This window comes from Oncorhynchus keta, chromosome 14 (genome assembly GCF_023373465.1).
Source record: "Oncorhynchus keta strain PuntledgeMale-10-30-2019 chromosome 14, Oket_V2, whole genome shotgun sequence".
Taxonomy (NCBI): domain Eukaryota; kingdom Metazoa; phylum Chordata; class Actinopteri; order Salmoniformes; family Salmonidae; genus Oncorhynchus; species Oncorhynchus keta.
This window is the reverse complement of record NC_068434.1, coordinates 76,431,585-76,456,447: the sequence shown is the minus strand read 5'-3', so window position 1 is coordinate 76,456,447 and position 24,863 is coordinate 76,431,585. Positions and strand designations below refer to the sequence as shown.

At 45.7% G+C, this 24,863-nt stretch overlaps 1 protein-coding gene across 1 annotated transcript in view; it reads right to left on the bottom strand.

Moving 5' to 3' along the window:
* Positions 1–24,770, bottom strand: part of LOC118370883 (threonine--tRNA ligase 1, cytoplasmic-like) — a 28,651-nt gene extending 3,881 nt beyond the window's left edge. Inside the window, exons 1-15 of the mRNA XM_035756104.2 lie at positions 24,420–24,770; positions 21,452–21,541; positions 21,087–21,274; positions 20,716–20,839; positions 20,503–20,627; positions 13,779–13,896; positions 13,543–13,607; positions 12,163–12,241; positions 11,916–12,062; positions 8,248–8,346; positions 7,857–8,023; positions 7,126–7,288; positions 888–1,025; positions 685–762; positions 366–466 (exon numbers count right to left, since the gene is read on the bottom strand). Coding sequence (XP_035611997.1) covers positions 366–466; positions 685–762; positions 888–1,025; positions 7,126–7,288; positions 7,857–8,023; positions 8,248–8,346; positions 11,916–12,062; positions 12,163–12,241; positions 13,543–13,607; positions 13,779–13,896; positions 20,503–20,627; positions 20,716–20,839; positions 21,087–21,274; positions 21,452–21,541; positions 24,420–24,749 — 2,012 coding nt within the window. The 5' untranslated portion in view covers positions 24,750–24,770. The remainder of the gene's footprint in view (positions 1–365; positions 467–684; positions 763–887; positions 1,026–7,125; positions 7,289–7,856; positions 8,024–8,247; positions 8,347–11,915; positions 12,063–12,162; positions 12,242–13,542; positions 13,608–13,778; positions 13,897–20,502; positions 20,628–20,715; positions 20,840–21,086; positions 21,275–21,451; positions 21,542–24,419) is intronic.
* Positions 24,771–24,863: the final 93 nt, after the last annotated feature.

Below are 24,863 nucleotides of genomic sequence, written 5' to 3'. Positions count from 1 at the left end.
TATTTAACCATTATTTATTCTACATTTAGCTCTATAAACAACTATATAAATTATATTCAAAAAGGTTAAAAAAAAAAATGTTTTTATCTCAATGAGGTTAGTCTCATCAAGATAAAACTTTACTTTTTTTACCATTTTGAATACGATTTATACAGTTGTTTATAGAGCTTCATAATGTTTTCTATCTCATTAAAAATCCAACTTTAAATCTAATTATTTAAAGGACTTTTACGTCCACTTTCTAGTACAAAGTGTTCAGGTGAGAACTCATACTGAAGGAGGGATTAATGACTAATCTTGCTTCCTATAACAGGATACAGACTCAGCATTGTGTCACGACTAGTTTGATTAGGTGACTCACTCACCCCACAAAGGTCAGGTTAAAGCGGATAGGAAGCTGGAAGTCCAGCTGAATGGTTGCACATTGATGATACCGGCCAATAGCATCTTTGATCTTAATGTCAATCTGAAATGGCACAACAAAAGTATTACATGGTTTTCCTCCCTGAGAGTTTTAGACCTTATTTCATTGAAGGGGAAATGCAATATCTACCAGGGAAATATCCATGGCTATAATAAGTACAAACCTTTAATTAAATTGATTTCCTGAGAATTCTAGACCTTATTTAATTGAAGGGGTGAAGAAAATATCCAGCAAGGAAATATCAGCTGCTGTATACAAACCTTGGGCCCATAGAAAGCACCGTCTCCGGGGTTTAGTTTCCATGGTTCCCCAAACTCATTCAGGCTGTTCTCCAGTTGCTTTTAAACAGAGGGAATCAATTAACATACATTTCAAAATGCATCCTGGGGCATTCTTCCTTTAAATTATGTTTCTTTATGTGACATTTCAGGAATATTTCATGGACACGCATATTTAATTTTACCTTCTCAGCCTGGTTCCAGACAGTGATATCTCCTAGGTACTTCTCTGGACGGGTTGAAAGGTGCAGCTGGAAAGAGAAGCCAAAGACGTCATAGACACAGCGGAGGAAGTCCAGACAGCCCTTCATCTCAGACTCAATCTGCAGGAGAGAGAAAGGGAATACAGAGGGTCATCTGAATGGCGAGGAGGTTAAGTACCCAGCAGGGTTGGTGTCAATTCCATTTCATGAAGAAATAAGGAAAATTGGAACAGAAATGTCCATTTACTTCCCGATTTGAAGTTGACCCCAACCCTGGTACCTAGCTACTTTAATAAGATGTTCCTCTTCAATAGCCATAGCTGGTCTGGTCACCTACAGTTGAAATCGGAAGTTTACATACACTTAGGTTGGAGTCATTAAAACTCATTTTTCAACCACTCCACAAATTTCTTGTTGTCAAACTATAGTTTTGGCAAGTCGGGTAGGACGTCTACTTTTTACATGACATGTCAGTTTTCCAACTACTGTTTACAGACAGATTATTCACTGTATCACAATTCCAGTGGGTCAAAAGTTTACATACACTAAGTTGACTGTGCTTTTAAACACCTTGGAAAATTCCAGAAGATGTCATGGTTTTAGAAGCTTCTGATAGGCTAAATGACATCATTTGAGTCAGTTGGAGGTGTACCTGTGGATGTATATTAAGGCCTAACTTCAAACTCAGCGCCTCTTTGCTTGACATCATGGGAAAATCAGATGAAATCAGCCAAGACCTCAGAAAAAAAATTGTAGACCTCCACAAGTCTGGTTCATCTTTGGGAGTATCCTATCATCTCTTCCCTCTGCTCAAACCTTCTCCAACCTATCTCCTGATTCTGCCTCCTCAACCCTCCTCTCCTCCCTTTCTGCATCCTTTGACTCTCTATGTCCCCTATCTTCCAGGCCGGCTCGGTCCTCCCCTCCCGCTCCGTGGCTCGACGACTCATTGCGAGCTCACAGAACAGGGCTCCGGGCAGCCGAGCGGAAATGGAGGAAAACTCGCCTCCCTGCGGACCTGGCATCCTTTCGCTCCCTCCTCTCTACATTTTCCTCCTCTGTCTCTGCTGCTAAAGCCACTTTCTACCACTCTAATTCCAAGCATCTGCCTCTAACCCTAGGAAGCTCTTTGCCACCTTCTCTCCTCCCTCCTGAATCCTCCCCCCTCCCTCTCTGCAGATGACTTCGTCAACCATTTTGAAAAGAAGGTCGACGACATCCGATCCTCGTTTGCTAAGTCAAACGACACCGCTGGTTCTGCTCACACTGCCCTACCCTGTGCTCTGACCTCTTTCTCCCCTCTCTCTCCAGATGAAATCTCACGTCTTGTGACGGCCGGCCGCCCAACAACCTGCCCGCTCGACCCTATCCCCTCCTCTCTTCTCCAGACAATTTCCGGAGACCTTCTCCCTTACCTCACCTCGCTCATCAACTCATCCCTGACCGCTGGCTACGTCCCTTCCGTCTTCAAGAGAGCGAGAGTTGCACCCCTTCTGAAAAAAACCTACACTCGATCCCTCCGATGTCAACAACTACAGACCAGTATCCCTTCTTTCTTTTCTCTCCAAAACTCTTGAACGTGCCGTCCTTGGCCAGCTCTCCCGCTATCTCTCTCAGAATGACCTTCTTGATCCAAATCAGTCAGGTTTCAAGACTAGTCATTCAACTGAGACTGCTCTTCTCTGTATCACGGAGGCGCTCCGCACTGCTAAAGCTAACTCTCTCTCCTCTGCTCTCATCCTTCTAGACCTATCGGCTGCCTTCGATACTGTGAACCATCAGATCCTCCTCTCCACCCTCTCCGAGTTGGGCATCTCCGGCGCGGCCCACGCTTGGATTGCGTCCTACCTGACAGGTCGCTCCTACCAGGTGGCGTGTCGAGAATCTGTCTCCTCACCACGCGCTCTCACCACTGGTGTCCCCAGGGCTCTGTTCTAGGCCCTCTCCTGTTCTCGCTATACACCAAGTCACTTGGCTCTGTCATAACCTCACATGGTCTCTCCTATCATTGCTATGCAGACGACACACAATTAATCTTCTCCTTTCCCCTTCTGATGACCAGGTGGCGACCGCATCTCTGCATGTCTGGCAGACATATCAGTGTGGATGACGGATCACCACCTCAAGCTGAACCTCGGCAAGACGGAGCTGCTCTTCCTCCCGGGAAGGACTGCCCGTTCCATGATCTCGCCATCACGGTTGACAACTCCATTGTGTCCTCCTCCCAGAGCGCTAAGAACCTTGGCGTGATCCTGGACAACACCCTGTCGTTCTCAACTAACATCAAGGCGGTGGCCCGTTCCTGTAGGTTCATGCTCTACAACATCCGCAGAGTACGACCCTGCCTCACACAGGAAGCGGCGCAGGTCCTAATCCAGGCACTTGTCATCTCCCGTCTGGATTACTGCAACTCGCTGTTGGCTGGGCTCCCTGCCTGTGCCATTAAACCCCTACAACTCATCCAGAACGCCGCAGCCCGTCTGGTGTTCAACCTTCCCAAGTTCTCTCACGTCACCCCGCTCCTCCGCTCTCTCCACTGGCTTCCAGTTGAAGCTCGCATCCGCTACAAGACCATGGTGCTTGCCTACGGAGCTGTGAGGGGAACGGCACCTCAGTACCTCCAGGCTCTGATCAGGCCCTACACCCAAACAAGGGCACTGCGTTCATCCACCTCTGGCCTGCTCACCTCCCTACCACTGAGGAAGTACAGTTCCCGCTCAGCCCAGTCAAAACTGTTCGCTGCTCTGGCTCCCCAATGGTGGAACACACTCCCTCACGACGCCAGGACAGCGGAGTCAATCACCTTCCGGAGACACCTGAAACCCCACCTCTTTAAGGAATACCTAGGATAGGATAAAGTAATCCTTCTCACCCCCCTTAAAATATTTAGATGCACTATTGTAAAGTGGCTGTTCCACTGGATGTCATAAGGTGAATGCACCAATTTGTAAGTCGCTCTGGATAAGAGCGTCTGCTAAATGACTTAAATGTAAATGTAAATGAGTCATTTCCAAATGCCTGAAGGTACCACGTTCATCTGTACAAACAATAGTACGCAAGTATAAACACTATATACGGCTCATGGAAGGAGACGCGTTCTGTCTCCTAGAGATGAACGTACTTTGGTGAGAAAAGTGCAAATCAATCCCAGAACAACAGCAAAGGACCTTGTGAAGATGCTGGAGGAAACAGGTACAAAAGTATCTATATCCACAGTAAAACGAGTCCTATATCGACATAAGCCGAAAGGCCGCTCAGCAAGGAAGAAGCCACTGCTCCAAAATCGCCATAAAAAAGCCAGACTATGGTTTGCAACTGCACATGGGGACAAAGATCATATTTTTGGAGAAATGTCCTCTGGTCTGATGAAACAAAAATAGAACTGTTTGGCCATAATGACCATCGTTATGTTTGGAGGAAAAAGGCGGAGGCTTGCAAGCTGAAGAACACCATCCCAACAGTGAAGCACAGAGATGGCAGCATCATGTTGTGGGGGTGTTTTCCTCCAGGAGGGACTGGTGCACTTCACAAAATAGATGGCATCATGAGGGAGACAAATTATGTATATACACTGCTCAAAACAATAAAGGGAATTCCTGGCGACAGGGAGCATGAATGACATTGGTCTAAGCTCAAAGTGGACTTTAATTTGCTTCCAGATTCGGACTGTGCTATGTATAATAGGATTGTTACAATAAAGTGACATCTCCAGATTGGCAGGCGACAAAATCACAGCGCCAATAGAGAAGGGGTGACACTCTTCACGCTCCATACTAAGCCAGCTGGATGCCAGAAGTGCGTCATCCAGCAGAAACGTAACAACGCTGAGGTTAGCGGCCCAGTAATAAAATATAAAATTTGGGAGAGACAATCCTCCTTCCATCTTGGATTTACAGAGGTATTTTTTACCTATCCTGTGTGTTTTATAATCCCAGATGAATGGATTGATAATTGAGTCCAGGTGTTTATGAAAGGATTTAGGTATGAATACTGGGATGTTCTGATATAGGTAGAGCAGTTGTGGGAGGAAGACCATTTTAATGGCATTAATTCTTCTGAGCAAAGAAATTTGGAGAGTTCTCCAAAATAGTATGTTTGCCTTGAGTTTTTGTATCAGAGAGGGGAAATTCTCTTGAAATAGTAAGGAGTATTAAATATTATTTTCTTTACATAGTTGAACGTGCTGACAACAAAATCACACAAAAATTATCAATTTAAATCCAATTTGGTCTGGATTTGGAGTCACACTCAAAATTAAATTGGAAAACCACACTACAGGCTAATCCAACTTTGATGTAATGTCCTTAAAACAAGTCAAAATGAGGCTCAGTAGTGTGTGTGGTCTCCACGTGCCTGTATGACCTCCCTACAACGCCTGGGAATGCTCCTGATGAGGTGGCGGATGGTCTCCTCCCAGACCTGGACTAAAGCATCCGCCAACTCCTGGACAGTCTGTGGTGCAACGTGGCGTTGGTGGATGGAGTGAGACATGATGTCCCAGATGTGCTCAATTGGATTCAGGTCTGGGGAACGGGCGGGCCAGTCCATAGCATGAATGCTTTCCTCTTGCAGGAACTGCTGACACACTCCAGCCACATGAGGTCTAGCATTGTCTTGTATTAGGAGGACCCCAGGGCCAACCGCACCAGCATATGGTCTCACAAGGGGTCTGAGGATCTCATCTCAGTACCTAATGGCAGTCAGGCTACCTCTGGTGAGCACATGGAGGGCTGTGCAGCCCCCCAAAGAAATGCCACCCCACACCATGACTGACCCACCTCCAAACCGGTCATGCTGGAGGATGTTGCAGGCAGCAGAACGTTCTCCACGGTGTCTCCAGACTGTCACGTTTGTCACATGTGCTCAGTGTGAACCTGCTTTCATCTGTGAAGAGCACAGGGCGCCAGTGGTCGAATTTGCCAATCTTGGTGTTCTCTGGCAAATGCAAAACGTCCTGCACGGTGTTGGGCTGTAAGCACAACCCCCACCTGTGGACGTCGGGCCCTCATACCACCCTCATGGAGTCTGTTTCTGACCGTTTGAGCAGACATGCACATTTGTGGCCTGCTGGAGGTCATTTTGCAGGGCTCTGGCAGTGCTCCTCCTGCTCCTCCTTGCACAAAGGCGGAGGTAGCAGTCCTGCTGCTGGGTTGCTGCCCTCCTACGGCCTCCTCCACATGTCCTGATGTACTGGCCTGTCTCCTGGTAGCGCCTCCATGCTCTGGACACTACGCTGACAGACACAGCAAACCTTCTTGCCACAGCTCGCATTGATGTGCCATCCTGGATGAGCTGCACTACCTGAGCCACTTGTGTGGGCTGTAGATTCCGTCTCATGCTACCACTAGAGTGAAAGCACCACCAGCATTCAAAAGTGACCAAAACATCAGCCAGGAAGCATAGGAACTGAGAAGTGGTCTGTGGTCCCCACCTGCAGAACCACTCTTTTATTGGGGGTGTCTTGCTAAATGCCTATAATTTCCACCTGTTGTCTATTCCATTTGCACGACAGCGTGTGAAATTTATTGTCAATCAGTGTTGCTTCCTAAGTAGACAGTTTGATTTCACAGAAGTGTGATTGACTTGGAGTTACATTGTGTTGTTTAAGTGTTCCCTTTATTTTTTTGAGCAGTGTATATACTGTAGCAACATCTCAAGACATTAGTCAGGAAGTTAAACCTTGATCGCAAATGGGTCTTCCAAATGGACAATGACCCCATGCATACTTCCAAAGTTGTGGCAAAATGGCTTAAGGACAACAAAGTTAAGGTATTGGAATGGCCATCACAAAGCCCTGACCTCAATCCTATAGAAAAGTTGTGGGCAGAACTGAAAAAGCCTGTAAGAGCAAGGAGGCCTACAAACCTGACTCAGTTCCAACAGCTCTGTCGGGAGGAATGGGCCAAAATTCTCCCAATTTATTGTGGGAAGCTTGTGGAAGGCTACCTGAAGCGTTTGACCGAAGTTAAACCATTTAAAGGCAATGCTACCAAATACTAATTGAGTGCAAGTAAACTTCTGACCCACTGGGAATGTGATGAAAGAAACAAAACCTGAAATAAATCATTCCCTCAACACATTCTTAAAATAAAGTGGTGATCCTAACTGACCTAAGAAGGGAATTTTTACTAGGATTAAATGTCAGGAATTCTGAAAAACTGAGTTTTTGGCTAAGGTGTATTTGGCTAAGATGTATGTATACTTCCGACTTCAACTGTACCTGTTCCATGGTGCAGAAGATGTGAGCGTCATCCTGTTGGAAGCGGCGCACCCTCGTAAGGCCGGTCAGTGTCCCTGATAGCTCGTTCCTATGGAGCACCCCGAAATCAGCCAGTCTCAGAGGCAGCTCCCTCCACGACCGAGGTCTGTGGCTGAACATCAGACTGAGAAAGAAGAGGATGGGAGGATCCAGGAGAAGGTGGACGGAAAAAGAGGGTGATGGATGAGAAGATATGCAGTTGAAGCAGTGGGAGTAGTTAAGGTTACATAAATGCTTTGAAAGTCCCTTCCTTATAAGCCATCATACCTTCATATTAACCAATAACATATAGGGAGGGCCAGTTTCCCAGACAAAGGTTAAGCCTAGTCTTGGAGTAAAGTCATTTCAGTGGATATTCTCCATTGAGCATGGTTTTTAGTCTAGTGAGTAATCAAGTAGCCTTGCATCTCCTGTTTCTGCAGCATGAGGCAGCTTGATGTAGAAGTACACCCCCCGTAGAGGACGCTAGTCTATTGCAGGACCTTACCCCCAATCTATCTCCTAATGCTGAATTCCAAGCAGACACATTGGGTCCCATTTTTTCCATTTTTGGTATAACTTGTCCGGGGATTAAACTCCCAACCTCAGGGCGGATGGACACTAACTACAAAGCCACGGAGTTGGTTTTTAGTCCAGGACCAGTCTTAAAACGTGTCTGGGAAATCGGCCAAATAACAAACCAATGTACCTACCAGTGTCCAGGACAGTTCATGGGCTTCAGTGCAAAGACGTCCTGCTCCACTGGGAAGGAGAACATGTTGTCGCTGTAGTGCTGCCAGTGGCCAGAAGTCTCCCACAGCTTACTGTTATAGATGTTAGGAGAGGCCACCTCCTGGAAACCTCTTCTACAGTATTCCTCCTGCAAAGTACATTCACCAGATCACAGCAAGACTGAGTGGTACTTAACTTCAGCATCCTTTCGGTTACTATGGTTATAAAGAACCAAAGTGGTCCATGATCATGCTGTAATTGTGAATTCTACTGGTGGGTTTGTTGTATATTGGCAGAAGATGGACAGATTGCTTCTCTGCCTTTTGGCTGTGATTAGATGTAGGTGGTTGAGGCTGGTTGGTCTCATCTTACCCTGATGAAGTCAGTGAGTGTGTTGTATAGGTAGGCTCCACGCGGGAGGAAGAAGCAGCTGCCAGGGCTCAGGTCATGGAAAAAAAACAGTTCCTGCTCCTGTTGTACATTAGAGACAAACAGAGAGGAAGCTTAAAGATTTCACAGATTGACAGTTACAGATAGTGAGGCAGCTCATCCTCTCTGTGGGGAAGAAGTTAAATCAAACGACAGCAAATCTGTCCATGAACGACACCCACAGACATGTCCTCTACTTCGAAACCTTCAACTTCTAAATGAAAAGGATCACAACATCATAGGAGTAACATGTTTAAAAATGACTTTAAACTTTGTCCCCCTGAATAACAACAATGAAAATAAAAGCAGCAGTGAGTCCATGGTTTAATAGAGAGATCAGTGTTGTGTTGTAATCATGAGTGGACGGGCCGTGGGGTTGCTGCCATCTGTGTCTCCCGCAGGGAGGATAGATCAAGCCTGCCTGAGGACCAGCTGGAGCTCACATAGTATGACTCACTGATACATCATGCAGTTAGACACACAGCACCCCCCACAGGAACAACCAAGCAACAACAGTAATGCTTAAAGCGTCCGCATACTTCCTAGTCGAAAGTTCTGAAGAGTTTGTGCATATATTATGAAGACATTATGATGTTTTCTTCGTTTTGGACTTCGGTAAGGGTTTTTTCGGCTGTTTGGGCACAATATTTTTTTGAGACCAGCCGAACTTCGGAAGCCGAAGTATATGCCCCTTCGTCCATGAGTGGTCAACTTTAGGGGATTCTTCAATAAATTCTTTGTGATTCAACTAGAGACTAGTGTTCATGCACATTTCTTCATTGGAAATACTGCACCAAGCATCTAAGGTAGATGTAAAATTACACGACTAAGATCTCCTCGGCAAAAACGTAAAAATTAATAACAGATTTCTTGAGTTTTCTTAGATTAATTTAGACTATTTTGAGGAAGTGTATACTGGCTACTGAGTCTCAAAAGAGACCTTTCTACGGACTCTGAAAAACACCAAAAGAAAGATGCCCAGGGTCCCTGCTCATCTGCGTGAACATGCCTTAGGCATGCTGGACGGAGGCATAAGGACTGCAGATGCGGCCAGGGAAATAAATAGCAATGTCTGTACTGTGAGACGCCTAACAACGTCGTCTATGGGCACAAACCCACCGCCGCTGGACCAGACAGGACTGGCAAAAAGTGCTCTTCACTGACGAGTCGCGGTTTTGTCTCACCAGGGGTGATGGTCGGATTCGCATTAATCCTCGAAGGAATGAGCGTTACACCGAGGCCTGTACTCTGGAGCGGGATCGATTTGGAGGTGGAGGGTCCATCATGGTCTGGGGTGGTGTGTCACAGCATCATCGGACTGAGCTTGTTGTCATTGCAGGCAATCTCAATGCTATGCGTTACAGGGAAGGCATCCTCCTCCCTCATGAGGTACCCTTCCTGCAGGCTCATCCTGACATGTCCCTCCACTGCTCGTTCTGTGCGTGATTTCCTGCAAGACAGGAATGTCAGTGTTCTGCCATGGCCAGCGAAGAGCCTGGATCTCAATCCCATTGAGAATGTCTGGGACCTGTTGGATCAGGGGGTGAGGGCTAGGGCCATTCCCCCCAGAAATGTCTGGGAACTTGCAGGTACCTTGGTGGAAGAGTGGTGTAACATCTCACAGCAAGAACTGACAAATCTGGGGCAGTCTATGAGGAGGAGATGCACTGCAGTACTTAATGCATAGGTGGCCACACCAGATACTGACTGTTACTTTTGATTTTGACCCTCCCCCCTTTGTTCAGGGACATATTATTCCATTTCTGTTAGTGTTCCATTTCTGTTAGTCACATGTCTGTGGAACTTGTTCAGTTTGTCTCAGTTGTTGAATCTTATGTCCATACAAATATTTACACATGTTAAGTTTGCTGAAAATAAACACAGTTGACAGTAAGAGGACGTTTATTTTTTTGATGAGTTTATTTCCACTTTTTCTCGTTTTCCAAGCGAAGGTTTGCCACCAGGCGAACTAAGGCTTGCTGGCGCCTTTATGTCGGTTTGTAAAATACAAAGTAAATTAGAGTGATTTCTCACTTTCGATGTTGGCAGTTCTGTAACTCACTTTGGATAAAAGTAAATAAAAAAGATCCCCAAAAAGTATGTCTGTGATGAAGCCCTTTTGTGGGGGAAATAAAAAGGTGGACCTCTGCCCTCCTAGTCACACCCATGGCTGCGCCCCTGCCCTCCTAGTCACACCCATGGCTGCGCCCCTGCCCTCCTAGTCACACCCATGGCTGCGCCCCTGCCCTCCTAGTCACACCCATGGCTGCGCCCCTGCCCTCCTAGTCACACCCATGGCTGCGCCCCTGCCCTCCTAGTCACACCCATGGCTGCGCCCCTGCCCTCCTAGTCACACCCATGGCTGCGCCCCTGCCCTCCTAGTCACACCCATGGCTGCGCCCCTGCCCTCCCAGTCACACCCATGGCTGCGCCCCTGCCCTCCCAGTCACACCCATGGCTGCGCCCCTGCCCTCCCAGTCACACCCATGGCTGCGCCCCTGCCCTCCTAGTCACACCCATGGCTGCGCCCCTGCCCTCCTAGTCACACCCATGGCTGCGCCCCTGCCCTCCTAGTCACACCCATGGCTGCGCCCCTGCCCTCCTAGTCACACGCATGGCTGCGCCCCTGCCCTCCTAGTCACACGCATGGCTGCGCCCCTGCCCTCCTAGTCACACCCATGGCTGCGCCCCTGCCCTCCTAGTCACACGCATGGCTGCGCCCCTGCCCTCCTAGTCACACGCATGGCTGCGCCCCTGCCCTCCTAGTCACACCCATGGCTGCGCCCCTGCCCTCCTAGTCACACCCATGGCTGCGCCCCTGCCCTCCTAGTCACACCCATGGCTGCGCCCCTGCCCTCCTAGTCCCACCCATGGCTGCGCCCCTGCCCTCCTAGTCACACCCATGGCTGCGCCCCTGCCCTCCTAGTCACACCCATGGCTGCGCCCCTGCCCTCCTAGTCACACCCATGGCTGCGCCCCTGCCCTCCCAGTCACACCCATGGCTGCGCCCCTGCCCTCCTAGTCACACCCATGGCTGCGCCCCTGCCCTCCTAGTCACACCCATGGCTGCGCCCCTGCCCTCCTAGTCACACCCATGGCTGCGGCCCTGCCCTCCTAGTCACACCCATGGCTGCGCCCCTGCCCCCCTAGTCACACCCATGGCTGCGCCCCTGCCCTCCCAGTCACACCCATGGCTGCGCCCCTGCCCTCCCAGTCACACCCATGGCTGCGCCCCTGCCCTCCTAGTCACACCCATGGCTGCGCCCCTGCCCTCCTAGTCACACCCATGGCTGCGCCCCTGCCCTCCTAGTCACACCCATGGCTGCGCCCCTGCCCTCCTAGTCACACCCATGGCTGCGCCCCTGCCCAGTCATGTAAAATCCATAGATTAGGGCATAATTCATTTATTTCAATTGACCGATTTCCTTATATGAAATGTAATTCAACAATAACTTTGAAATTGTTACATGTTACATTTATATTTTTGTTCAGTATATATGAACATATATCATTATATTAATTGAGGGTCTCTTTCAATGGCTGTGTTAAGAAACCAAAACCAACTAAATAGTCTTCCTCAGTCAAGTGACCACCCCACAGTGAGGACTAACCTTTCCAATCTTCCGATGGTCTCTGTTCCTAGCCTCCTCCTGAAAGCGTTCCCACTCCTTCAGCATCTTGGAGTCTGGGAAGGAGATGCCATAGATACGCTGAAGGGTCTCCATGTCTGAACGGCCCTCCCAGTACGTAGAAGAGTTCTGTCGATATTACAAGAAAGGAGCAGAGAGGAGATACTGTGACACTGTTTTTCAGCTTAAGAAATGATTGGATATTGTAGTCTGTGTGTGCATCACATACCTTGTAGATCTTCAAGGCTTTAATCTTTCCTGTGTGTCTTACATGGGGCCCACGACACAGGTCAATCAGAGGCCCACATCTAAAACAGTAAAAAAAAAAAAAAAAATTAGCAGGGCATGGACCAGTGAGGGTCTTCAAATTCATAAAAACATATTTTTACGATAATATATGAAAGCCTAATCCTTCGCATTTGTGACCGATTTAGAATTTGATGTACATTCCAAAGATTTATGTGAATGATTCAAAACAAGAGGGTATAAAGAATCATTATTGGACAATTGCCTTGAGAGTAAGACAAGCTGAGTGGAATGCATTATTGCAACCACGTCAAAGGAATCCCTCTCCTCCCTCTTAGCTTTTGTGTTGACCTTCAGTCCCATTTCAAGGTCGATCAAGGAAGTGGTTAATAGACATTAGCACATATGACACAGCGACCCCAGCTTTGGTAAAGCGTTTGAATCCCTCCCGAGGTCTTGCTATAAGAGACACTCAAATTGAAAGGGATTATTTAGTACAGTCAGATTTGCCTAATAAGAAAAGCATTGCATTTCATCATTCCCGATGGCAGTTTCCTTGTCACAACTGTCCACTGTTATGCCATGATCAGAGGGAACTCTTATCTCTCCCCATTCGAGTGGAAGGATAAAGGTTTGAGGTAGAATATCATGTAACACAAAATATGTTGTATATCTACTTAAGTGTGTTCCTGTGACTTTAATGTTGTGGGTAAGACCAAACAGGAACTTAAGACAAGGATATGTGAGCATAAGAGCTCCATTCGAAACCACGATGGAAAAATAATTACCTGTTGCCAGAAATTTCAACAGTAATAATCATGAACTAAGTGCATTACATTATATGGGCATTGAATTGGTGAAAGCGCCACGTAGGGGAGGAGATAGGGATCAATTACCTCTCCAATGAGAGACATATTAGATAGACCGCTTGGCCACTCTTGCCCCAACAGGCCTTAATGAGGAATGGTCTTTTTCTTGCTTTTTTTGTAGTAGGTTATAAATATGCCAAATATTTAGGTAATGACATCATGTATTTGTATTGTGTGTCTATAGATCTATATTTCATCGTCACGTTTCCCCGAAAGCTCCCTCTGCTGGATCTCTTGATTGGGACAACTGCCTGAATTGATAATTATGCCCACCTGTGTGGTCTTCTTGATGTGACATTGATTGCTATTTCCTTGCACGCTGAAGGGCTCATACCCGAAACGTTTGTGCAGCGATAAAAAATTACATTTAAATTAATTTACCGGAGTGCACTCCTATTTCTGTTCTTCAAATTCACCAACATGTTAAACCTGAATATTTGCTGTACACCAAATAATATTCTGTGATTTACAACTAAACATAATGAGCTGCTTACCTGTAGACTGTTGTAGTGGGTGTGGTGACTTTCTCATTCAGAATGCGACACTTGAATTTGTTGTACTGAAAATATGTACGCAAACAGATTGGGGAAAAAATAAATACCAATTGCTGCTGATCTACTCACAATCCAAATGAACAAGAAATATCTATAAAACATTATATAATCGAGCTACAATCTTTCACCAGAGGGTGGAGAGATGCCAATGTAGTGTAGAGATCCTCTCCTCTCACCTTGAACATCTTCAGTAGGGTCTCCTTGCTGACCTCCAGCCTCTCGAAGGGCTGTTTCTCCTTCACCACAGACTTGCACAGCGCCTCCAGGTACTCAAACTCTGTACTCGACACACCCCTGGCCAGGACAGGACACAGGTCAAACAGAACCGTCAGTAACAATACACCTGTCATAGGCTACTCACTACACCAGCTCTGTATCATTTCTGCTCATTACTTTATAAAGGAGACAAGACGCCTGTCATAGGCTACTCACTACACCAGCTCTGTATCATTTCTGCTCATTACTTTATAAAGGAGACAAGACACCTGTCATAGGCTACTCACTACACCAGCTCTGTATCATTTCTGCTCATTACTTTATAAAGGAGACAAGACACCTGTCATAGGCTACTCACTACACCAGCTCTGTATCATTTCTGCTCATTACTTTATAAAGGAGACAAGACGCCTGTCATAGGCTACTCACTACACCAGCTCTGTATCATTTCTGCTCATTACTTTATAAAGGAGACAAGACGCCTGTCATAGGCTACTCACTACACCAGCTCTGTATCATTTCTGCTCATTACTTTATAAAGGAGAGAAGACGCCTGTCATAGGCTACTCACTACACCAGCTCTGTATCATTTCTGCTCATTACTTTATAAAGGAGACAAGACACCTGTCATGGGCTACTCACTACACCAGCTCTGTATAATTTCTGCTCATTACTTTATAAAGGAGACAAGACGCCTGTCATAGGCTACTCACTACACCAGCTCTGTATCATTTCTGCTCATTACTTTATAAAGGAGACAAGACGCCTGTCATGGGCTACTCACTACACCAGCTCTGTATCATTTCTGCTCATTACTTTATAAAGGAGACAAGACGCCTGTCATGGGCTACTCACTACACCAGCTCTGTATCATTTCTGCTCATTACTTTATAAAGGAGACAAGACGCCTGTCATAGGCTACTCACTACACCAGCTCTGTATCATTTCTGCTCATTACTTTATAAAGGAGACAAGACGCCTGTCATAGGCTACTCACTACACCAGCTCTGTATCATTTCTGCTCATTACTTTATAAAGGAGACAAGACGCCTGTCATAGGCTACTCACTACACCAGCTCTGTATCATTTCTGCTCATTACTTTATAAAGGAGACAAGACGCCTGTCATAGGCTACTCACTACACCAGCTCTGTATCATTTCTGCTCATTACTTTATAAAGGAGACAAGACGCCTGTCATAGGCTACTCACTACACCAGCTCTGTATCATTTCTGCTCATTACTTTATAAAGGAGACAAGACGCCTGTCATAGGCTACTCACTACACCAGCTCTGTATCATTTCTGCTCATTACTTTATAAAGGAGACAAGACGCCTGTCATGGGCTACTCACTACACCAGCTCTGTATCATTTCTGCTCATTACTTTATAAAGGAGACAACACGCCTGTCATAGGCTACTCACTACACCAGCTCTGTATCATTTCTGCTCATTACTTTATAAAGGAGACAAGACGCCTGTCATAGGCTACTCACTACACCAGCTCTGTATCATTTCTGCTCATTACTTTATAAAGGAGACAAGACGCCTGTCATAGGCTACTCACTACACCAGCTCTGTATCATTTCTGCTCATTACTTTATAAAGGAGACAAGACGCCTGTCATAGGCTACTCACTACACCAGCTCTGTATCATTTCTGCTCATTACTTTATAAAGGAGACAAGACGCCTGTCATAGGCTACTCACTACACCAGCTCTGTATCATTTCTGCTCATTACTTTATAAAGGAGACAAGACGCCTGTCATAGGCTACTCACTACACCAGCTCTGTATCATTTCTGCTCATTACTTTATAAAGGAGACAAGACGCCTGTCATAGGCTACTCACTACACCAGCTCTGTATCATTTCTGCTCATTACTTTATAAAGGAGACAAGACGCCTGTCATAGGCTACTCACTACACCAGCTCTGTATCATTTCTGCTCATTACTTTATAAAGGAGACAAGACGCCTGTCATAGGCTACTCACTACACCAGCTCTGTATCATTTCTGCTCATTACTTTATAAAGGAGACAAGACGCCTGTCATAGGCTACTCACTACACCAGCTCTGTATCATTTCTGCTCATTACTTTATAAAGGAGACAAGACGCCTGTCATAGGCTACTCACTACACCAGCTCTGTATCATTTCTGCTCATTACTTTATAAAGGAGACAAGACGCCTGTCATGGGCTACTCACTACACCAGCTCTGTATCATTTCTGCTCATTACTTTATAAAGGAGACAAGACGCCTGTCATAGGCTACTCACTACACCAGCTCTGTATCATTTCTGCTCATTACTTTATAAAGGAGACAAGACGCCTGTCATAGGCTACTCACTACACCAGCTCTGTATCATTTCTGCTCATTACTTTATAAAGGAGACAAGACGCCTGTCATAGGCTACTCACTACACCAGCTCTGTATCATTTCTGCTCATTACTTTATAAAGGAGACAAGACGCTGTCTGTCACACCAGCTCTGGCTCATTACTTTATAAAGGAGACAAGACGCCTGTCATAGGCTACTCACTACACCAGCTCTGTATCATTTCTGCTCATTACTTTATAAAGGAGACAACACGCCTGTCATGGGCTACTCACTACACCAGCTCTGTATCATTTCTGCTCATTACTTTATAAAGGAGACAACACGCCTGTCATGGGCTACTCACTACACCAGCTCTGTATCATTTCTGCTCATTACTTTATAAAGGAGACAAGACGCCTGTCATAGGCTACTCACTACACCAGGTCTGTATCATTTCTGCTCATTACTTTATAAAGGAGACAAGACGCCTGTCATAGGCTACTCACTACACCAGGTCTGTATCATTTCTGCTCATTACTTTATAAAGGAGACAAGACGCCTGTCATAGGCTACTCACTACACCAGCTCTGTATCATTTCTGCTCATTACTTTATAAAGGAGACAAGACGCCTGTCATAGGCTACTCACTACACCAGGTCTGTATCATTTCTGCTCATTACTTTATAAAGGAGACAAGACGCCTGTCATAGGCTACTCACTACACCAGGTCTGTATCATTTCTGCTCATTACTTTATAAAGGAGACAAGACGCCTGTCATAGGCTACTCACTACACCAGCTCTGTATCATTTCTGCTCATTACTTTATAAAGGAGACAAGACGCCTGTCATAGGCTACTCACTACACCAGGTCTGTATCATTTCTGCTCATTACTTTATAAAGGAGACAAGACGCCTGTCATAGGCTACTCACTACACCAGGTCTGTATCATTTCTGCTCATTACTTTATAAAGGAGACAAGACGCCTGTCATAGGCTACTCACTACACCAGCTCTGTATCATTTCTGCTCATTACTTTATAAAGGAGACAAGACGCCTGTCATAGGCTACTCACTACACCAGGTCTGTATCATTTCTGCTCATTACTTTATAAAGGAGACAAGACGCCTGTCATAGGCTACTCACTACACCAGGTCTGTATCATTTCTGCTCATTACTTTATAAAGGAGACAAGACGCCTGTCATAGGCTACTCACTACACCAGCTCTGTATCATTTCTGCTCATTACTTTATAAAGGAGACAAGACGCCTGTCATAGGCTACTCACTACACCAGCTCTGTATCATTTCTGCTCATTACTTTATAAAGGAGACAAGACGCCTGTCATAGGCTACTCACTACACCAGCTCTGTATCATTTCTGCTCATTACTTTATAAAGGAGACAAGACGCCTGTCATAGGCTACTCACTACACCAGCTCTGTATCATTTCTGCTCATTACTTTATAAAGGAGACAAGACGCCTGTCATAGGCTACTCACTACACCAGCTCTGTATCATTTCTGCTCATTACTTTATAAAGGAGACAAGACGCCTGTCATAGGCTACTCACTACACCAGCTCTGTATCATTTCTGCTCATTACTTTATAAAGGAGACAAGACGCCTGTCATAGGCTACTCACTACACCAGCTCTGTATCATTTCTGCTCATTACTTTATAAAGGAGACAAGACGCCTGTCATAGGCTACTCACTACACCAGCTCTGTATCATTTCTGCTCATTACTTTATAAAGGAGACAAGACGCCTGTCATAGGCTACTCACTACACCAGCTCTGTATCATTTCTGCTCATTACTTTATAAAGGAGACAAGACGCCTGTCATGGGCTACTCACTACACCAGCTCTGTATCATTTCTGCTCATTACTTTATAAAGGAGACAAGACGCCTGTCATAGGCTACTCACTACACCAGCTCTGTATCATTTCTGCTCATTACTTTATAAAGGAGACAAGACGCCTGTCATAGGCTACTCACTACACCAGCTCTGTATCATTTCTGCTCATTACTTTATAAAGGAGACAAGACACCTGTCATAGGCTACTCACTACACCAGCTCTGTATCATTTCTGCTCATTACTTTATAAAGGAGACAAGACACCTGTCATAGGCTACTCACTACACCAGCTCTGTATCATTTCTGCTCATTACTTTATAAAGGAGACAAGACGCCTGTCATGGGCTACTCACTACACCAGCTCTGTATCATTTCTGCTCATTACTTTATAAAGGAGACAAGACGCCTGTCATAGGCTACTCACTACACCAGCTCTGTATCATTTCTGCTCATTACTTTATAAAGGAGACAAGACGCCTGTCATAGGCTACTCACTACACCAGCTCTGTATCATTTCTGCTCATTACTTTATAAAGGAGACAAGACGCCTGTCATAGGCTACTCACTACACCAGCTCTGTATCATTTCTGCTCATTACTTTATAAAGGAGACAAGACGCCTGTCATAGGCTACTCACTACACCAGCTCTGTATCATTTCTGCTCATTACTTTATAAAGGAGACAAGACGCCTGTCATAGGCTACTCACTACACCAGCTCTGTATCATTTCTGCTCATTACTTTATAAAGGAGACAAGACGCCTGTCATAGGCTACTCACTACACCAGCTCTGTATCATTTCTGCTCATTACTTTATAAAGGAGACAAGACGCCTGTCATAGGCTACTCACTACACCAGGTCTGTATCATTTCTGCTCATTACTTTATAAAGGAGACAAGACGCCTGTCATAGGCTACTCACTACACCAGCTCTGTATCATTTCTGCTCATTACTTTATAAAGGAGACAAGACGCCTGTCATAGGCTACTCACTACACCAGGTCTGTATCATTTCTGCTCATTACTTTATAAAGGAGACAAGACACCTGTCATAGGCTACTCACTACACCAGCTCTGTATCATTTCTGCTCATTACTTTATAAAGGAGACAAGACGCCTGTCATAGGCTACTCACTACACCAGCTACTCACTACACCAGCTCTGTATCATTTCTGCTCATTACTTTATAAAGGAGACAAGACGCCTGTCATAGGCTACTCACTACACCAGCTCTGTATCATTTCTGCTCATTACTTTATAAAGGAGACAAGACGCCTGTCATAGGCTACTCACTACACCAGCTCTGTATCATTTCTGCTCATTACTTTATAAAGGAGACAAGACGCCTGTCATAGGCTACTCACTACACCAGCTCTGTATCATTTCTGCTCATTACTTTATAAAGGAGACAAGACGCCTGTCATAGGCTACTCACTACACCAGCTCTGTATCATTTCTGCTCATTACTTTATAAAGGAGACAACACGCCTGTCATAGGCTACTCACTACACCAGCTCTGTATCATTTCTGCTCATTACTTTATAAAGGAGACAAGACGCCTGTCATAGGCTACTCACTACACCAGCTCTGTATCATTTCTGCTCATTACTTTATAAAGGAGACAAGACGCCTGTCATAGGCTACTCACTACACCAGCTCTGTATCATTTCTGCTCATTACTTTATAAAGGAGACAACACGCCTGTCATAGGCTACTCACTACACCAGCTCTGTATCATTTCTGCTCATTACTTTATAAAGGAGACAAGACGCCTGTCATAGGCTACTCACTACACCAGCTCTGTATCATTTCTGCTCATTACTTTATAAAGGAGACAAGACGCCTGTCATGGGCTACTCACTACACCAGCTCTGTATCATTTCTGCTCATTACTTTATAAAGGAGACAATACACCTGTCATAGGCTACTCACTACACCAGCTCTGTATCATTTCTGCTCATTACTTTATAAAGGAGACAAGACGCCTGTCATGGGCTACTCACTACACCAGCTCTGTATCATTTCTGCTCATTACTTTATAAAGGAGACAAGACGCCTGTCATAGGCTACTCACTACACCAGCTCTGTATCATTTCTGCTCATTACTTTATAAAGGAGACAAGACGCCTGTCATGGGCTACTCACTACACCAGCTCTGTATCATTTCTGCTCATTACTTTATAAAGGAGACAATACACCTGTCATAGGCTACTCACTACACCAGCTCTGTATCATTTCTGCTCATTACTTTATAAAGGAGACAAGACGCCTGTCATAGGCTACTCACTACACCAGCTCTGTATCATTTCTGCTCATTACTTTATAAAGGAGACAAGACGCCTGTCATAGGCTACTCACTACACCAGCTCTGTATCATTTCTGCTCATTACTTTATAAAGGAGACAAGACGCCTGTCATAGGCTACTCACTACACCAGCTCTGTATCATTTCTGCTCATTACTTTATAAAGGAGACAAGACGCCTGTTTTTCTTAACAATGATAGATGCTTACTGGGGTCCATCGAGGAACATGTCATAGTAGAAGCCATTCTCAATGGGTGGTCCATAACACAGACAACCTCCATAGAAACGCTCCATGGCCTCACCAAGGATGTGAGCACTGGAGTGCCAGTACACCTAAAACAAGGAGCGGAAACATCTGTTACTACCTCCAAGAACAAAGACTATAGAGAGTATGATAGCCCAGAGGGCACATTATACTCACAGCCTGGGCATCATCATTGTCAAAGCGCAGGATCTCCAGTGAGCAGCTCTTCTCCAGAGGTCTATCCAGGTCCCACAGGTCCCCGTTCACCCGGGAAATCACTGCATTGTCAGCCAGGCCCTGACTGAGAGAAATACGATATACCACCATCACCACATAGTTCTCATGTGTTGCTACAAACAATGGCAAAGACAGAAGGGTACAACTAATGTCTCCCATTAACATCATGATCCTCCTTGTCCCAGATTTGTCTATGCTGCCAACTTCTTTGAATGTTTTTGCAATGACAATGGCCATAGGAGGTGACCGCACAGCACAAAAAGATATGGGACAGAGATATCATGGTCCAAGATAAGCTCCAGATCCCTCACCTGATGCCACAGGCCAGCTGGTAGGGGGTAGTGACCCAGGCCTGACCCTCTACCCTGCATCCATCTGGCAGCTCCACAGTGATGGGCTGGCTGTCTGCTGCTCTCCTGGCCAGCAAGGCATCGCTCTCCTTTTTCAGCTCCTCATACAGCTGCATGCGCTCCGAGATGTAGCCAGGCCAAGGTTTCAGCTGGAAAGAGTAACATGGTGATTTATAGGAACTTAGGGAAAGAAACTGGGGGGAATTATTTGGGTATTGGTAAGGATATTGCACAACTTTGAAGGAGCGCTTGATTGCATGCATGGGACTTCTAGAATAGATGTATGGGATATTGGACCTTTGGGAGGTAATGTTCCTAATCATTACCTCTCTGCCACCAACCCCTCCATGTGCCGCCTTCTTGTTGTTCTCTGGCTTCTCCTTATCAACAACAGGTTTAGTCTCATGAGTTGCTGCCTGCACAGATGTGTAAATTCAAAAACATGCAAATATTGTTATTGACATTCCACTTAGTGTAAACCACAATAAGTATCTGTTGTCTTATATTCATATGATGTTCCATAAGCATGTTCAGTAGACTACACACAGAGCTGTCAACCTATTTCGAGACCAGGGGCAGGGGAGGGTTAGGCAAAAGGTTGGCAACGTGGTTAGGTCTAAAATCATTTTTTACATTTCACCTTTATTTAACCAGGTAGGCCAGTTGAGAACAAGTTCGCATTTACAACTGCGACTTGGCCAAGACAAAGCAAAGCAGTGAGACAAAAAAACAGAGTTACACGTGGGATAAACAAAAGTACAGTCAATAACACAATAGAAAAATCTATATACAGTGTGGCCAATAAATAGGCCACAGTAGTAATGCAATTACAATTTAGCAAATGAACACTGGAGTGATAGATGTGCAAGTAGAAATACTGGTGTGCAAAAGAGAAAAAATAGTAAATAAAAACAATATGGGGATTAGGTAAGTAGTTGGATGGGCTATTTACAGATGGGCTGTGTACAGCTGCAGCGATCAGTAAGCTGCCCAGATAGCTGATTCTTAAAGTTAGTGAGGGAGATAAGTCTCCAACTTCAGAGATTTTTGCAATTCGTTCAAGTCATTGGCAGCAGAGAACTGGAAGGAAAGGTGGCCAAAGGAGGTGCTGGCTTTGGGGATGACCAGTGAGATGTACCTGCTGGAGCACGTGCTACGGGTGGGTGTTGTTATGGTGACCAGTGAGCTGAGATAAGGCAGAGCTTAACCTACCAAAGACTTATAGATGACCTGGAGCCAGTGGATCTGACAACGAATATGTAGCGAGGGCCAGCCAACAAGAGCATACAAGTCGCAGTGGTGGGTGGTATATGGGGCTTTGGTGACAAAACGGATGACACCGTGATGGACTACATCCAATTTGCTGAGTAGAATGTTGGAGGCTATTTTGTAAATGACATCGCCAAAGTCTAGGATCAGTAGGATAGTCAGTATAACGAGGGTGTTTGGCAGCGTAAGTGAAGGATGCTTTGTGCGAAATAGGAAGCCAATTCTAGATTTTATTTTGGATTGGAGATGCTTAATATGAGTCTGGAAGGAGAGTTTACAGTCTAGCCAGACACCTAGGTATTTGTAGTTGTCCACATATTCTAAGTCAGAACCGTCCAGAGTAGTGATGCTAGTCGGGCGGGTGCGGGCAGCGATCGGTTGAAGAGCATGCATTTAGTTTTACTAGCGTTTAAGAGCAGTTGGAGGGCACGGAAGTAGTGTTGTATGGCATAGAAGTTTGTCTGGAGGTTAGTTAACACAGTGCCCAAAGAAGAGCCAGATGTATACAGAATGGTGTGTCTGCGTAGAGGTGGATCAAGGAATCACCCACAGCAAGAGCGACATCGTTAATATATAGGGAAAAGAGTCGGCCCGAGAATTGAACCCTGTGGTTCCCCAATAGAGACTGCCAGAGTTCCGGACAACAGGCCCTCCAATTTGACACAATGAACTCTATCAGAGAAGTAGTTGGTGAACCAGGCGAGGCAGTCATTTGAGAAACTAAGGCTGTTGTGTCTGCCGATAAGAATACGGTGATTGACAGAGTCAAAAGCCTTGGCCAGGTCGATGAAGACGTCTGCTGTATTTTATCGATGGCAGTTATATCGTTTAGTACCTTGAGCGTGATTGAGGTGCACCCGTGACCAGCTCTGAAACCAGATTGCACAGCGGAGAAGGTACGGTGGGATTCTAAATGGTCAGTTATCTGTTTGTTAACTTGGCTTTCGAAGACTTTAGAGAGGCAGGGCAGGATGGATATACGTCTAACAGTTTGGGTCTAGAGTGTCACCCCCTTTGAAGAGGAGGATGACCGTGGCAGTTTTCCAATCTTTAGGAATCTCAGACGATACGAAAGAGAGGTTGAACAGACTGGTAATAGGGGTTGCAACAATGGTGGTGGATAATTTTAGAAAGAGAAGGTCCAGATTATCTAGCCCAGCTGATTTGTACGGGTCCAGGTTTTGCAGCTCTTTCAGAACATCTGCTATCTGGATTTGGGTGAAGGAGAAGCTGGGGGCTTGGGCATGTAGCTGCTGGGGGTGCAGAGCTTTTGGCCTGGGTTGGGGAAGCTAGAAGGAAAGCATGGCCAGCCATAGAGAAATGCTTATTGAAATTCTCAATTATCGTGGATTTATCGGTGGTGAAAGTGTTTCCTAGCCTCAGTGCAGTGGGCAGCTGGGAGGAGGTGCTCTTATTCTCCATGGACTTTACTGTGTCCCAAAACTTTTGGGAGTTAGAGCTACAGGATGCACATTTCTGTTTGAAAAAGCTAGCCTTTGCTTTCCTGACTTCCCTGAAAAGTTGCATATGGCGGGGACTATTCGATGCTACAGGATGTTTTTTGTGCTGGTCGAGGGCAATCAGGTCTGGAGTGAACGAAGGGCTATATCTGTTCTTAGTTCTACATTTTTTGAAAGGGGCATGCTTATCTAAGATGGTGAGGAAATTACTTTTAAAGAACGTCCAGGCATCCTCTACTGACGGGATGAGGTCAATATCCTTCTCGCATTAGTGTTTTAGGGAGCGTTTGACAGTGATGAGGGGGTGGTCGTTTTTAAGAAGATACATTGTATAAAATGGTCGGGGTTTAGACATAATCATGACTTACTTTGTGGCCACGGAAGTTAGTGACGACCGTATTATTATCTGGCAGATGCTGGATAATGTCTCCGCCTACTCCCGATCTGCACTATCTAGTAACCACTATATGCTCCCTAGGCAACTACTGGTTGGACTTGGACAGCACACTATACAGGCCACATACAACCACACAATTGACATGCACTAATGTGGTTTGCTAGCTACCTTATTATTATCATAATTGCGGTTCTTTGGTTGTTGTTTCCCTGTCTTCTCCTGGCCTTTGTTTGTGCCCCCCTTGCCCTGTCCCTCCAGGGCGAGCTCTTCCTGGAGACCCCGGCGGAGGTGCACGAAACGAAATTTGAGCTTCTCATTCTCGCTCCGTAAGCTCTCCAACTCCGGAGAACTGGCGAGAATGCTGGCGACCTCTGGACCACCATTTAACCCGTCGCGTAGGAGGCTAAATTCCCGAGTGAGGAGCTCTATCTGCTCCTCTTGCGCGGTCAAACGTGCTGCCATGCACTCCGCCATCTTTAAATTACTATTCGCTTTCATCAGCAACTGGGAATAGAGTCTTCCTGCCATCAACAGGGATAGGGAACGGAGTCATAGCGCCCTCTTGCGCTTTAGTTTTGTTTTGTAACTTTCACATTTAGAATAGTCCGTTAA